This window comes from Lutra lutra, chromosome 9, assembly GCF_902655055.1.
Source record: "Lutra lutra chromosome 9, mLutLut1.2, whole genome shotgun sequence".
Classification (NCBI taxonomy): Eukaryota; Metazoa; Chordata; class Mammalia; order Carnivora; family Mustelidae; genus Lutra; species Lutra lutra.
Genome location: NC_062286.1, coordinates 132,025,010 through 132,041,971, shown reverse-complemented (window position 1 = coordinate 132,041,971; position 16,962 = coordinate 132,025,010). Strand labels below are relative to the sequence as shown.

Here is a 16,962-nt window from a genome sequence, read left to right as displayed (position 1 = left end):
AACGTGTAACTCTGTTTCCAGATCATGAGTTTGAGCCCCATGTGAGCTGCAGAGAGAGATGGAGAGCCACGGTGGGCATGGAGAAACAGAGATGCTCACGCACCGCTCAAGTATAAAAGGCTGCAAATTTATTTGGAAGTAACTTACAAGTACGTATCAAAAGCCTCAGTAATGTGCAAGCTCCAAACCTGATATACCACTTGCCCAAGTAAGCGAAGAAAAAAACAAGTACAAAGGTGGCGGCTAAGAACGTTCATTTCAGGGCTAAGAGAAACTGGAAATAACTTCTTATGGACCAGGGGATATGTGCAGCTAGAAATATTTTGCAGCTTTGAAAAAACATCATGGAAGACTCAGGATTGTAGAAAAGCACTCATGTCTTAAGTTGAAAAGGAAGTTTATGGTGTGTGCTGGCATTCCTTTTTTTTTCTTAAGATTTTTAAATTTTTTTCTTAAAAGATTTTATTTATTTATTTGATAGGCAGAGATCACAAGTAGGCGGAGAGGCAGGCAGAGAGAGGGGGAAGCAGGCTCCCGGAGAGGCAGAGAGCCCAATGCAGGGCTCGATCCCAGGACCCAGGGATCATGACCTGAGCCAAAGGCAGAGACTTAACCAGCTGAGCCACCCAGGAGCCCTGGCAGTTTCCATTTCAAAATACACCCCAGAAGCTCGAAGTGTAAGACTTGCATCGGGATCGTGATGCAACCCTGCAGCTGACGAAAGCAGAGAGCCCCCTCCCACTCCCACCCCCACCACCGTGTCCAGGGCACCGCTTCAGTCATCACCTACCTCCGACTGCTGCTCAGGGAGTTTCATATTGTCAAAAATCCTGAACACGATTCTGAACAGGTCCTGCCACCAGTGCTTTTCAAAGGTGTGACCGTAGCTCTTCATGATCTCAAACATGACCGTGAGTCCTCTGGAGGAACAAAGTCAGGCGCAGCGAGGGAATGGGGGGAAGAGAGGAAAGAACAGCAGAGAAGAGAGGGGGAGAGCATGGGGTCAGGTGAGCAGGTGACTGAGGCTCATTCTGTGGCGGAAGGGGCACCATCCTGGGACATGGTTACCTTGTCCGAACATCTAGCTTGCATCTGTTAATGATGCAGGAGAGCTCAAACAGGATGGGGAACCAGCCTCGGACCCAGACCCTGTCTCCAGGAGCCACATTCATGTCATCGCTGGTGTATTCCTGTAGCACCTGCAGGGAGAGTCACCTCTCAGATGCAGACTATGCAAGCAAAGGAAGAAACTAAAAGGGAACTACACGAAGATTAAGGCCCCACACATTTCCCCCTCTAACAACAACCGTTCAGCAAGGGCAGGATAGGAAATCCCCAGGAGGCAAACATAAGCCTCTCCCAAGTACATATGAGCAGTTATGCCTACGGACCTTCATGGGTTTTGGAATAAGCTGAGTGGGCAGATCACTGCTAAGTTAACTGAGGCACTAGAATATGAAGTCAGCTGCACAAGGTCATGCAGCTAGGAGCTGGCAGTCTTTCCCAGTCTGGATGTGAAGCTCCACTCCCTGCCCTACCTCTGGGATTTTGAGCCCTTCGATCTGTAATCACTCTTTTTTTTTTTTTTTTTTAAAGGTTTTATTTATTTGTCAGAGAGAGAGGAGAGCGAGCGAGCACAGGCAGACAGAATGGCAGGCAGAGGCAGAGGGAGAAGCAGGCTCCCCGCCAAGCAAGGAGCCCGATGTGGGACTCGATCCCAGGACGCTGGGATCATGACCTGAGCCGAAGGCAGCTGCTCAACCAACTGAGCCACCGAGGTGTCCCTGTAATCACTCTTGAAGTGAGGTACTGTCTGTTTAATGAAATTTATTAGCCCTGGTTACCCAACATTAGGCAATTTCTCTCTGAGCCTCTGTCAATGCCCCCGGTACAACGGGGACATAATTGCCAATCTCATAGGTGGAAACTAAACACATCGATACACAGAAGAGGTCTGAAGGAGGGATCTGTATCATAGTTTAGATGTGCCAATTTCAGTGTCTGAGACTGCTATTTAAACCAAGCGGGCCTCTTCGGAAAGGTGAGACATAAAAGCCCCAAACATTTCTGGGAGAAAACAAAAGGTGATTTTTAAAAATGTAATTTCTCAGCCATGTCACAATGGTAAAATCTCATTTCCTTAAGAGGGAGGTTTGCTTCCTTTTAAACAGAAACGTCTAGCTTCTTCAGCTTTGCCACAATTCAAAGCTAAATACTATCATCTTCTATAAAACCAGTTGACAGAACACTAGGTAGAAGTTCAGTAGGAGTAAAAGAAGTAATTTCATACATGCAAAACGAGAGAAGGGGTAGAACCGCAGTAACAGGCAGCATTTTGAAGTGAATGCCCAGTTTAGGGCAAACATGCATTTCTAAAAGTGTAGTGGGGAACACTCTTTGCGATTCCTTTTCTCCTCAGTGCCCAGGAGGGAGGAGAGGAAGTGACGTACCCGAGGCCTCTCGGAGACGTATTTCCCACAGAAGCGGATGAGCCGGATGGCCTCCATGCTCGTGTCGGGGAAGGCCGCGTTGCAGGCAAACTCCGACAAGCACTTCACAGCGTCCTGAAAGGAATCGATGGCTGCAGGGAAATGGTGCTGGAAGATAGTTGCTGCGGAAACAAAGCCATGTTTTTCATAAGACCAGAGACTTACAAATGGGGATCCTACACCTCCCACCCTGAGGGGACTACTGTGAAAATCTAAGAAAAGCATGTCACTATCTCTAGGAGACAGCATTTCTCATTCAATTGTTCAGGAAATCGATTCAAGAATGAATCGATTGGGCACTGCCTGGGCTAAACTGGTTCCTGAGCTCCAGTACTTTCACTCACTCACTCACTCATTCACTCATTCATTCATTTATTCACTCATTCACTCATTCATCCAGCCAGCCAGCCAGCCAGCCAACCAGCCAGCCATCAAACATTTACTGAGTGCCAACTATGAGCGAAGCACAGTTGTGGGCCCTGGGGACAGAGGTAACCAATGAAATTTCCTGCTTCATGATACTCGTGCTCCAATGGGCAAGACAGACAATAATCGCCTAAGCCAATACTTATATAAAATATAAAATAATCTGAGGTTGGGTGAGTGCTGGGTGAGAGGAAAGAAGGCAGCAGGGGCTGCTTAGGCTGGGGGTCAGAGAAGGACTCTCTGAAGAGGCCCTATCAAGTGTCCCCAAGGAAGTGAGAGAGGACAAGCCACAAGAAAATCAAGTTTCACCAGGATGCCAAGGTGTCCGTTTCAACTTCAGCTATTTTAGGGTGGAGCTGGAGGAAATGGGTAGAATAAACACTGATCTGTGTGTGAAGTTGGCCCTCAGTGGTCTGCCTGATGGAAGCTCTAGCCCTGGTTCAGTGACCCTGAGCACTCTCCTTTAACTCCCTGGCTGTCCCTATCCCAGGACCACACTGCATGTTACCCGGGTGGAATGCTGTGAAGACAAAGGGAAATAAAGAAGGTCAATGAGCTAAGGGTGAAAGGGAATTCAGAAGTCTAAGGTCTTCTAAAATCCTATGAACATCACCTAAGACAAAATATAAGTAGCAAGAAGCTTCTTAAGAGTTAAAAGATCTCAGGGCGCCTGGGTGGCTCAGTGGGTTAAAGCCTCTGCCTTCGGCTCAGGTCATGATCCCAGCGTCCTGGGATCGAGCCCCACATCAGGCTGTCTGCTCAGCAGGGAGCCTGCTTCCTTTCCTTTCTCTCTGCCTGCCTCTCTGCCTACTTGTGACCTCTGTCTAATAAATAAATAAAATCTTAAAAAAAAAAAAAAGAGTTAAAAGATCTCGGGACGCCTGGGTGGCTCAGTTGGTTAAGCTGCTGCCTTCGGCTCAGGTCATGATCCCAGGGTTCTGGGATCGAGTCCCACCTTGGGCTCCTTGCTCATCGGGGAGTCTGCTTCTCTCTCTGCCTCTGCCTGCCGCTCTGCCTGCTTGGGCTCTCTCTCTCTTTCTGACAAATAAATAAATAAATAAATGAAACGTAAAAAAAAAAAAAAAAAGAGTTAAAATCTCAAAAAAGATTAAAGCTAATCTGATGCTTTCTCACCGTTACAAAGGCCAAGACGAGTAAACAGCCTGTGGTGTGATGACAGGCAGGACCAGGGCTGTCTGGTCAGTCCAGAAGAGAGAGACATGGCGCCAACTCTGGGCTGGCCTGTCTGGGAGTGAACCCTGCCTCACTACTTCCTAGCTGTGTGACCTCAGGCAAGTTATTCTACTTTACTTTTCGGTCCCTCAGTTTCCTCTCTGGTCAACTGCAGAGAGTATTGGCATAGCCAATTCTCGTTACTCATGGTAGTTGTGTTCTGTAAGTCGACTGAACACTGACCACGCCCACGGGGAAGAGCCACTGCTCCCAGGGAAGGTGTGGAGGTAGGTTCTGTGAGCCTCCGGTCACCATGTTTTAAGCAACCAATCAATGCAGAACCTTGTTTCATGTGTGTTTCAACACACATAAGACATAGTATTGGGTTCAACACTGAACTTTTGGCCAACAGCACTTTAATTCAAGCTTGAATGAAGCTTATCGAAAACATACATTTTCTCTATAAGGCACATCACAGCCTTCCTGCGCTCAGGGACACCAGATAGCACTCTAGCACTGTGCTCCAGGGCTATTTATTCATTTTTGCTTTAAAGATTTTATTATTTATTTGACATATAGAGAGAGACAGCGAGAGAGGGAATATAAGCAGGGGGAGAGGGAGAGGGAGAGGGAGAAGCAGGCTCTCTGCTGAGCTGAGCAGGGAGCCTGATGCGGGGCTCGATCCCAGGACCCTGGGATCACGACCAGAGCTGAAGGCAGATGCTTAATGACTGAGCCCCCAGGCATCCTATGTATTTTTTAAGATTTCAATTATTTATTCATGAGAGACAGAGGCAGACACAGTGGGAGCCTGGTGTGGCACTTGTTCCCAGGACCCTGAGATCACGACCTGAGCTGAAGGCAGATGCTTAACCGACTGAGCTACCCAGGTGCCCCCTTCAGGGCCATTTAAAATGGGACCAACAAAAAGATGGTGGCAGTAAGTAAACCATGGAAAGGACATTTACTTATTTATAGTGAGAGAGCTGAAATCAGAAGGCAGAGAGTTGCCTTGTTAGCCTGGGCTGGGAACACATTGCCTGGATGACTCAAGTACGGCCCCGCTAAATGCACACACACATGTCCACAAACAACCAAGAAAGCGCCGGGAGCACTGGTTTTGTGGTTGCGAATAATGAGAATCGACTGTGCTTCCTTCACAGGGTTTCTGTGCACATGTCTAAGCACATGTTAAGAGCTCAGAACACCTCCTGGCACGTTATCATATCAAAGTAGACCTGAAACAAGGAAGCCTCTTTGCGGAGTAAAACAGGAAATAAGTGGTCACCCTTCTAGGTTTGCAAGTGCGACATTAGAGCCACTTACTGACGATGTGGCCCGTGGTTTGGAAGGCCAGCTCCACAATGTTCCCGTCGTGATCTGAGGCTGCCTGGTGGAACACAGCAAAGATGTTCTTCCAGCCCGAGCGGATGTTGGCTGCTTGGGAGTTCACCATCTGCGCAACACAGCGGATCACCATGTCCCGGATGGTCGGAGACCTAAGGAAAGAAGGGGGCAGCCATGTCATTTGTACTCTGAATGGAGAAAGAGAAATGAACATGGAAAAACCTGCATTTTTGGGGCACCTGAGTGTCTCGGTGGGTTGAGCCTCTGCCTTCGGCTCAGGTCATGAACTCAGGGTCCTGGGATCGAGCCCCGCATGGGGCCTGCTTCCCCCTCCCCCTCTGCCTGCCTCTCTGCCTACTTGTGATCTCTGTCTCTCTGTCAAATAAATAAAGTCTTAAAAAGAAAATCCTCATTTTTTTTAAAGATTTTATTTATTTATTTGACAGACAGAGATCACAAGCAGCCAGAGAGAGAGGAGAAAGCAGGCTCCCCGGGGAGCAGAGAGCCCAATGTGGGGCTCAATCCCAGGACCCCGGGATCATGACCTGAGCTGAAGGCAGAGGCTTTAACCCACTGAGCCACCCAGGAGCCCCGGAAAAACCTCATTTTTATTCTTCTATTTTTATTTTACTTTTTTGGAGCTGGACATGGGGCTTGAACTCATGAGCTTGAGGCAAAGACCTGAGCTGAGATCAATGGTGGGATGCTTAACTGAGCCACGCAGATGCCCTCCCCCCGACAAAAAATGCATTTTTAAAAGCAGATTTTACATAGTAATCCACATTCACTAAAAAAAAAATTAAACTAGATACAACAACAAAAAAACATTAAGACAATCACTGGGCAGACAGTCAGATGCTTTCCCAGCACCAACCTCCCACCTCCTTGATAAGAGAACTCTGATTTCAAAAAAAAAAAAAAAGAGAATTCTGATTTCATGCAGGCAGCAACATGCCTGACCTCAGGGAGTCAGTCATGACCAGGACAAGACAACATGACAATCTTGTCTCATGTGCCAGGTCCGCCATGCCCCAGTCTCCCTTGTAGCCAAGGGAGCTACATAACCTGTTCTAATGACTCGTAAGAGGAAAATATGGGGGAATGTGAAGGGGAGGGGTTTCTACTATAGTTTTTTGTCTTATAAAGAATACACATGGTAGGCTCTGCCCGCTTTTGAACACAGTATGATGCCTGGAGCTAGAGCCTCTGTTCAGCATCACAAAACAACAGGCTTTGTCAAAGATAAAAAGTGATCCTGTGGATGGACAAACAAGGAACAGAAAGAAGCTGGGTCCTTGCGTGTCTAGATGGCTCAGCTGGTGAAGCGTCTGCCTTCGGCCTGGGTCATGATCCCAGGGTCCTGGGAGCAAGTCCCTCATGGGGTTTCCTGCTCAGCAGAGAGTCGGCTTCTCCCTCTGCCTCCACCCCTCCCCCGCTCTCTCTCTCAAATAAATAAATAAATAAATAAATAAAATCTTTTAAAAAAAAAAGCAAAAAGAAAGAAGCTGCATCCTCAATGACAATTTGGGCTATGGAACCAAAGTTGGGTCCGCCGCCTCTGACTTGTTACGTAAACAATACACAGCCTTGTGGTTCAAGGCACCGTTGGTCAGTTTTTTGGGCTGAAAACCTTTACACTGATGATACTCATAATTTTGAGTCCTCAGAGATGACTATTCCTAAATTCTTGGTGCCTATCTTCTTGGATTTTTAGGCAGGGATATATGTGTAGGATAAACACATATAAATGGATGGGAATATACACATGTTAATTTCAGATGCAAAATTTTAAATTTAATCATTACAAAACCAAACCTGATAACCAAAAAATGGCTCATTTTCTGAAGCAGCCACAAGGTCCAACACAGTGTTACTTGGATATTTGCAAAAGGTTAGCACGTATGTCTTGCAACCTATTAAGACATACGCAGTCACGGGGTGGGCACTATTATCATACAAACAACAAGCAGCAAGGCTACACAAACCTCTCTTCCACACATCACTAGCTTTGAAACCCATTAGCGTGGCTTTGGGATTGCAAACTTGATTTGCAAATTTTATCTGGCTTAGGGTAACATTCATTTTCATCTGTGGGATCCACACTAACTGATAATAGGTCATTTAGGGAAGACCAGGAGAAAGTCAAAAGAGTTAAAACATAGCTAAGAGTCCACAAAGCAAATACGTCACCCATAGGTAACAAAGGAGTGACTACATACCGAGGTGACTTCAGTACATAATAAGATTGAATTCATGATTGCATCCCCCATCGGGAAGAAAAGCAGCTCACTGGGAAGAACTACATGTACTTTTTAAAGATTTGAGGTGGTGGATGGGGGAAGAACACGAGTGGGGCGGGGAGAGGGAGAGGGAGAGAGAGAATCTCAAGCAGACTCCTCACTAAGTGTGGAGCCCGGTGCTGGGCTCAGTCTCATGATCCTGCATCCTACGAGACCTAGAGTCAGATGCTGAAATCAAGAGTCGGTGCTCAACCAGCTGAGCCACCCAGGTACCCCTCTACATGTACTTTTTAAAAATGCTTTTCAGGGGGTGCCTGGTTGGGTCAGTCAGTTAAGCATCCAACTCTTGACCTTGGGGTTGTGAGACTGAGCCCCGTGTTGGGCTCTATGCTCAGCATGGAGTCTGTCTGTCCCTCTCCCTATGCTCTTCTCCCTGATCACACACGTTCTCTCTCTCACACACACAAATAAACAAAATATTTAAAAAAAAAATGCTTTTTGGGGTGTCTGGATCGCTCAGTCAGTTAAGTGTCCAACTCTTGATCTCAGGGTCATGAGTTCATGCCCTGTGTAAAAAAAAAGATAATAATAAGGGGCACCTGGGTGGCTCAGTCGGTTAAGGGTCCTGTCTTCGGCTCAGGTCATGATCCCGGAGTCCTGAGATCGAGCCCTGCATCGGGCCCCCTGCTCAGTGGTGAGCCTGCTTCTCCCTCTGCCCCTTCCCCTGCTTGTGCTCTCTCACTCTCACTCTCTCTCAAATAAAATATTAAAAAAGGGAAGTTTACTAAAAAAAATTATAATAATAAATCAAGATGCTTTTTGCCTGATTATTAACAGTAATATGTGATGACAACAAACATTTCAGAAAATGTAGAAAACATGTATGTAATGAAACAAAAAAATTCCATTTTGTGACAGTATGATATTTCACATGGAGAGATTGATAAAACTGTCCTTATTACACTGTCCAATTCCATAACCTGACCTTTTGACTAAAGCATTAAGTATTTCCCGTGTAACAAACACTGTAAACATCTTTAACAGCTGCACAATATTCCATGTTGTGGCTGTACCAACACTGAGTTTACACTTTTGTATTTAGGTGTTAGCTGTTTTTTTTTTAATTACTTTTTGTGATTTACAATGTCTTGTATTTCAAAGTTAATTCCTTAGAAGAGTTACATAAGTGTAGAATTAGTGAGTCAAAAGGCAGAGAAATGTTAAGGTTCTTGCACACTGCCCAGATGCTTTTGAAAATGTTATAGCAAGTTAGAGTTCCATCAACAGCGTCGGACAGTGACTGGCAATGCCTAATTCCAAACTCACTGTCTCTTTTCAAATGCTGGCTGGGATTCTGGCCATCAGCGGCACCACCCAAGCAGGCAGGCTGCCACGCCAGGCTTCCATCTCCTCAGCACTCCCAGCAGTGTCCCCAAAGGTAGGAGGGTATTTCTGTGCATACATTAAAATCAGAGGTGAAGGGTGCCTGGGTGGCCCTGTCAGTTGATCATTTGACTCTTGATTTCAGCTCAGGTCATGATCTCAGGGTCATGAGATCAAGTCCCATGTTGGGCTCCTTGCTGGGGATGGGGTCTGCTTAGGAGTCTCTCTTTCCTCTCTGCCTCCTGCTCTCTCTAAAATAAATAAGTAAAAATAGGCGCCTGGGTGGCTCAGTGGGTTAAAGCCTCTGCCTTCGGCTCAGGTCATGATCCCACAGTGCTGGGATCGAGCCCCACATCGGGCTCTCCACTCAGTGGGGAGCCTGTTTCCTCTTCTGGGGCGCCTGGGTGGCTCAGTGGGTTAAGCCGCTGCCTTCGGCTTGGGTCATGATCTCGGGGTCCTGGGATCGAGTCCCACATCGGGCTCTCTGCTCAGCAAGAGGCCTGCTTCCCTCTCTCTCTCTCTGCCTGCCTCTCCGTCTACTTGTGATCTCTCGCTGTCAAATGAATGAATAAAATCTTAAAAAAAAAAAAAGTAAAAAAAAAAAAAAAAGTAAAAAAAAAAAAAAGTAAAAATAAAATAAAATCGGGGTGATGCCAAATTCTGGAATGGGCTTTGTCTTAAAATGAGCAGTAAGAGAAAAACAGAGAGAGAGAGACTATCAGGAAGACTTTTCTGCTGCTGTTTTTGTTACCCCAAACGACCCACCTTGGTTATGGCCTTTGAATTCATAAGCTTTCATTTTCTTTAAAAAAACAAACAAACACACACATAAAAAATCCACCCAAAACACACACAGCAATCTAAGCAGATCTCATGGACACATTTTAGTGGTGGGGACAGACACCTGAAAGCCATCCTTGACATTTCCTCCTTTTACGCCCCACAGCTAATTCCTCAGCACACGGTGTAGGCTTTCCATTCAGAATGTACGCAGAATCCAATCGCATGGCACCTCATCCCCGTGGTGCAAATCTGAACAATGATGGCGGCTTTTCATTCTCCACAGGCAAATGCAGGATGATCCCGTAACACACGTCAGACCATTTCGCTTCTCTGCTCAAAGCCTCCAGTGGCTTGTGTCTTTCATAGAGAACAAACCCAAGTGCTGACAAAGGCTGACAGCTCCTCCGCCACGAGGGCTTCACCCACCAGGACTTCCTGCCTTGTTTACTCTGCCCACCCAGCCTGGCCGCCTTGCTCCTCCTGGTGATGCTAAGGACACTGGACTTCAGGGCTTCTGTTCTTGCTCTTCCCTCCGCTCCCAACACTCTTCCCAAGACCACGTAGAGCCACTCCTGGCTGGTTCCTCACTTTGCTTAAGGGTCAACTTACCCAATGCATCTTGGTTGACTGTCCTATACAAAGCCTTGATTTAAACATTTATTTACTTGTTTATCTCACTAGAATATAAACAAGGTGTTTTGGTTTTGTTTTTTTTTTTTTTTTAGATTTTACTTATTTACTTGACAGACAGAGAGAGCGCACAAGCAGGGAGAACAGCAGAGGGAGAAGCAGGATCTCCTCTGAGCAGGGAGCCCGACACGGGAATCCATCCCAGGACCCCAGGATCATGACCCGAGCCAAAGGCAGATGCTTCACTGACTGAGCCACCCAGGGCCTCTAAACAAGGATTTACTGTCCAATTTCATTATGGCAAACTTCAAACACACACAAAAGTAAAGAGGATATGGAAATGAACACCCACATACGCAGCTGCCCCGATGATTAAATCAGAGCCAGACGAAAACAGGAATTTTTGACTGTTTTCTTTAGTGCTGTCTAGTCAGCACCCAGAAGGGCACTGGCTGCTGGCAGGCTGCAAGGATATAGGCCAAGTGAATGCAGGAACATGGTGAGTGCTTCAGAGGGACAGTTGTCCCCATCTTTTCTATCACCCTCTTGGGGCAGAAACGATGGGTCACATAATTCTTCGGTTTACGAGACCAACCCCTTACTGGGTCATATAATTCTTGGCCCTGTTTTAGGATGCCTCGGCAATGGCTCTTTCTCTGAACAATGTCAGCGCCCACCCCAGTGAGAATGCATGGCACATTTCCACTAGTTGTGGTGTCATCTGTCCTTCCGGGAATGGTCACACACAGATCTCAGTGATGTACTTAGAAAAGATACATGTGAATCACAGTCTGCTCATCTTACCTATTTCCATCAACAAAGGAAGAAAATACCAACTGCGTGATTAGTGTCAGGAGGTCTGTTTAGGCCACCAGTGGGGAATATGACAATGCACATACCTGTTTTTCTTCATGATATGCTCAAAGGGCCTCAGAAAATCTTTCTGGAAACGGAAGTTGGCTAATTCTCCCTTCTCGAGAAACTTCATAGAGAGTTGCCTTAAGGAGTCAACAGCGAAGATCGCCACGTCTTCGTTGGGGTTACAGCCAACCTGAGCAGGAATGGGAGGCGAGGTGAGAGAGGCACAGTACAAGAGTGGCAGAGGTGGGGTTCTGGGGGCCACAGACAGACAGCCTGCCTTCAAAACAAATGCTCTGGAAAAAGCATACCTAAGGAGAAAGGTGTTTCTTTTTTTTTTTTTTTAAAGCTTTTATTTGTTTATTTGACAGAGATCACAAGTAGGCAGAGAGGCAGGCAGAGAGAGAGGGAGAGGGAAGCAGGCTCCCCGCTGAGCTGAGAGCCCGATGTGGGACTCAATCCCAGGCGCCCCTGGGCAATTCTGTTTTACGTTTAATGATGCAAGATGGGTGGCTCAGTGGGTTAAGCCTCTGCCTTCAGCTCGGGTCATGATCTCAGGGTCCTGGGATCGAGCCCCATCTGGGCTCTCAGCTTGGTGGGGAGCCTCCTTCCCCCCTCCCTCTACCTGACTCTCTGCCTACTTGTGATCTCTCTCTCTCTCTCTCTCTGTGTCAAATAAATAAATAAATAAATAAAATCTTTTAAAAAAATGATGCAAGATCAGTACTGCACATTTAATTAGAAGTGCTTTCAAATGTGCTATTTAATTTTTTAAAGATTGTGGCAAAATACACATAAAACACAAAAGTTACGATCTTAACCATGTTGAAGTGTACAGTTCAGTTGTGGTAAGGACGTCCTCACTGCTGGGCACCACATCTCCAGAACTCCAGCAAAGCTGAAACTCTGTGTCTATTAAACAATTCCCTATGTTGTGCTCTAATTAATTTTATCTGATTATACGAGAGGTCAAAAGACTTTAAAGTCTCTGTAAAGCCTTTTCTTTTTAAAGATTTTATTTATTTATTTGAGAGAGAGAGACAGTGACAGAGGGAACACAAGCAGGGGGAGAGGAAAAGGGAGAAGTAGGGTCCCTGCTGAGCAGGGAGCCCTATGTGGGGCCCGATCTCAGGACCCTGAGATCATGACTTGAGTTGAAGGCAGATGCTTAAGGACTGAGCCACCCAGGTGCCCCTCTGTAAAGCCTTTGCATACTTGCCCAGATCTGTCACCTGAAGCAAATGGTTATAAGTGAGTGTCATCGGCCTCAAAAAATTCAGCACAAATATTGAGGTTTTTTAAATCTCCTTAAAATTGTACTTGTCTATAGTTTACCTACTTTTAGAGACTGGTGTTATGGGTATATATTTGGTAGTTGCTTCTCAGACTTTTCCCTTAAGAAGACTCCTTCAAGCAGAGCAAGGGGATGTTTCCTACCAGAACCCCTGCCAAAGGATCTGGGGCATCTTGCAGTAGCCAGCTCCAAGAAAGACACTTCCCTGGCATGTGGTCTGACCTGAAAAGGTTTTATTTTTAATGGAAGTAATGTTGCAGTAAAAATTGGAAACATCAATAGGAAATGGTTACATAATGGTATGTTCACAGGCATGGAGTTAACATTTGGCAGTTAAAAAGAAGTATGTCCAGCCTTTAAAAAAAGAAGAGGAAGAAGAAGAAGAAGAAGAAGGAGAAGGAGGAGAAGGAGGAGAAGAAGGAGAAGAAGAACAAGAAAATCCTATCACATGCTACAACATGGATGAACCTTAAGGACATGATCCCAAGTGAAAGAAACAGTCACAAAAGGACAAATACTGTCTGATTCCAGTTCTATGAGGTAGCTAGAGTAGTCAAAATCATAGAGACAGAAAGCAGAATGGTGGTTACCAGGGTCTGGGTGAGGAAGGAATGGAAAGCTAGTATTTAATGGGTTTAGAGTCTCAGTTTTTCAAGATGAGAAAAGAGCACCAGATTTGTTGCACAAAATGTGAACGTACTTAACGTTAATAAACTATACATTTATAAATGGTTAAAATGAAAAATTTTATGTGTATTTTACCACAATTTAAAAAGGAATAAATTCATACATACTAATAACGTAGTTAAAAGTTTAAGATTCCTTGCTAAGTGGAGGAAGCAAGTAATAAAATGATATATGTGATACTAGTTATATTTTTTCAAAAAAGCAAAAGAAACCAAGACAATATTATTTGTATTTCTATGAATATATACATATAAACGTCCATAGAAAAATGTCTGGGAAGATATATACCAAACTGGTATAATTAGTTTGGGGAGGGTTTAAAAGGAAGTGGTGATGGTCAAACGTGGCTTTAGCAGTACTTTTTAAAAAGGTGTTTATGTCATATTCATTAGAGTAAATAGTAATAAAAAGAATATTCCTCTCCTCAACATCAGGATTCAGGAAATCCCGCAGCAGGAATACCACTCCAGGGCTTACTGTGCAGCTCCGCACACCCCAGGACACACAGATGTCCTAATTTAGAAGAGAAACATGGAAACTGTTTCCAAGACTCTGCCAGAATGCCAAGAGCTAAGTTACAGCTGTCTTCAGCCACCCATTTCTTCAAACCTACGAGATTCTTCTGTGCTGCAGTTCCCGAGGGGAAGCAGAACATCTTCCTGGGGTGGTAGAAAGAATGAAGAGCCCCGGAGGGAGCAAATGAGTTTTCCATAACTTTGTGCTTAATGGATCTGATGAGATGGAAGGGACAATGGTAATGAAGGTGATAGCCATAGACTGTCTCATCACTATGTCAGCCTACATCCCGAGCTGCCCGTAAGTGGTCTGCAGGTGACCGAGAACTGGCACCTAATGAGCCTTAGCAACAGAACTGCAGGTGGGAAAAGTGGACTTGTTCAAACTGATGTTCTCTACTGAAGAAGGCCCATGGAACATGAAATCTAGACTCTAGAAAAGCTGGGAAAGGTTTACTGAAACACTTTTGGATTATTACTTCTGAGAGAAAAAAGAATCCCACGGCTGCTAGTGGCAAGGTTTCATGGAATAAGTGAGCAACGTTTGCTCCAGCTTAGTGGTCCTGGCCTTGGGCGAGAATACAAGGTAAGGCACAGTGACGATAATGGTTCGCATTCCCTCTCTCAAGTAATTTCACACCAGTTAAGTTGACTGGTCCACTAAGAAGTTGTTTACCCAGAATAGCAAGATGATTGCTGACTGCTGGTTGATGCCTGATGACGGTGCTACCACTCACTCAGCAAACAGTGGGTCTGGGTCATGTGCAGGCTCTCGTGGCTGTGTCTTCCCTGAGGGTTCAGATGAAAGGGTCACCTGCTTCTTTTTGTATGTTTCTTCCATTCAATGGAGGGAGCGCAATTCTCTTTTGGATTAGCTGTTTTTTACTCAGAGTACTTCTAAGCATCTATATTATAATTCTTCATCTCCAGGAGTGAGAAAATTGCTTTGAAAATAATGGAATATATTTTGGTAGGAAACAGTGCTATTGAGCTATTACTTTTCCTTTAAGAAGTTAATGGCATCTCAGATGCATACACACACACACAGACACACACACACACACACACACACACACACACACACACACAGAGACACTACATACGTGTTCTGATTTTTAAAAATTTGTTAAGGGGCACCTGGGTGGCTCAGTTGGTTAAGCCACTGCCTTCGGCTCAGGTCATGATCCTGGGGTCCCTGGATCGAGTCCCGCATTGGGCTCCCTGCTCTGCTTCTTCTCTCTCTCCCACTTCTCTCTCTCCCACTTCCCCTGCTTGTGTTCCCTTTCTTGCTATCTCTCTCTCTGTGTCAAATAAATAAATAAAATCTTAAAAAAAAAAAGTTGTTTAATATATGTGTGGATGTGCCTGTATGTATGTGATGAAACCTCTAGTGGAGGGAAACAAGTGTAGTTTGGTTTTCTTTCAGTAGTTGTCAGTTTTAGAACACACAAATCTCTAGCTTCTGATGTAAAAATTAATGTTAGTTTTCTAGGGATGCCTGGGTGGCTGAGTTGGTTAAGCATTGACTCTTGACTTTGGCTCAGGTCATGATCTCAGGGCTGTGGGACAGAGCCCCGCGTCAGGCTCCATGCTCAGTGGGGAGCCGACTTGAGAGTCTCTCCCCCTCTGCCCTTCCCTCAGCTTGTGTGTGTGCACTCACTCTCTCAAATAAGTAAGCAAATCTTTAAAAAATAAAACAAAATAAAAGCTAGTTTTCTCAACAAAGGTTTCAGAATGGCAACAACAAAAGCCAGAATATAAGAAGCAGTGACATTAACAGTGAAACTACATAGAACGTAACTTGCTCTTTGGTCGTTCAGAAGATACTCGAGGATTCTGCCATGCATTCAAACACCAATGTCTGTGCAGTGACTATAATGATTTTCATGGTGTTAGCCTAAATCTTGACTATGGGATATATATTTTTTAAAAGATTTTATTTATTTATTTGACACAGAGAGCGAGATCACAAGTAGGCAGAGAGGCAGGCAGAGAGAGGGGGAAGCAGGCTCCCTGCTGAGCAGAGAGCCCGATACGAGGCTCGATCCCAGGACCCTGAGACCATGAGCTGAGCCGAAGGCTGAGGCTTAATCCACAGAGCCACCCAGGCGCCCCGGGGTATATTTTTTAAAAAAGATTTTATTTATTTATTTGATAGAGAGAGACACAACGAGAGAGGGAACACAAGCAGCAGGGGGAAGTGAGGGTGGGTAAGAGAGGGAGAAGTAGGCTCCCACCAAGCGGGAAGCCCACAGGGGGCTCGATCCCAGGGCCCTGAGATCATGACATGAACCGAAGGCAGACGCTTGACTGAGCCACCCAGGCACCCCTGCATATGGGATATTACAGTATTTTTTTTAAATTTTTTTTTAAAGATTTTATTTATTTATTTGACAGAGAGAAATCACAAGTAGGCAGAGAGGCAGGCAGAGAGAGAGGAGGAAGCAGGCTCCCTGCTGAGCAGAAAGCCCGATGTGGGGCTCGAACCCAGGACCTGGGATCATGACCTGAGCCGAAGGCAGCGGCTTAACCCACTGAGCCACCCAGGCGCCCCTATTACAGTATTTTTAATACCACTAAGATTTTAATTTCATACTCCACGAGTTACCTATCAGTATGTAAATATGCTCCAGAGGGAAAATAAATTATGACAATCCTCTGCTTCTCGCAATGTCACATTGCACAGCTTTGCCTTTTTTTTTTTTTTAAAGACTTATTCATTCGCTTGAGGATGGGGAGAGGGGCAGAGGAAAAGGGAGAGAGAAAGTCTCAAGCAGACTTTCCAATGAGTGCAAAGCCTGATGTGGGGCTCAATCTTACCACTCCAAGATCATGACCTGACCTCAAACTAAGAGTTGGACAACTAGGGTGCCTGGGTGGCTCAGTTGGTTAAGTGACTGCCTTTGGCTCAGGTCATGATCCTGGAGTCCCGGGATCAAGTCCCGCATCAGGCTCCCAGCTCCATGGGGAGTCTGCTCCTCCCTCTGACCTTCTCCCCTCTCATGCTCTCTCTCAGATAAATAAAATCTTTAAAAAAAAAAAAAAAAAAGAGTTGGGACACCTACCTGACTGTGCCACCCAGGCACCCATGCACCATTTTGCTTTTATTTATTATATATTTTTAAAAGATTTTATTT

The 16,962-nt window shown here is 45.4% G+C and overlaps 1 protein-coding gene across 1 annotated transcript in view; it reads right to left on the bottom strand.

Moving 5' to 3' along the window:
* ARFGEF2 (ADP ribosylation factor guanine nucleotide exchange factor 2) overlaps positions 1–16,962 on the bottom strand; it is a 103,832-nt gene that overhangs the window by 19,931 nt on the left and 66,939 nt on the right. The window contains exons 26-30 of the mRNA XM_047746019.1: positions 11,371–11,522; positions 5,415–5,587; positions 2,451–2,611; positions 1,069–1,199; positions 791–920 (exon numbers count right to left, since the gene is read on the bottom strand). Coding sequence (XP_047601975.1) covers positions 791–920; positions 1,069–1,199; positions 2,451–2,611; positions 5,415–5,587; positions 11,371–11,522 — 747 coding nt within the window. The remainder of the gene's footprint in view (positions 1–790; positions 921–1,068; positions 1,200–2,450; positions 2,612–5,414; positions 5,588–11,370; positions 11,523–16,962) is intronic.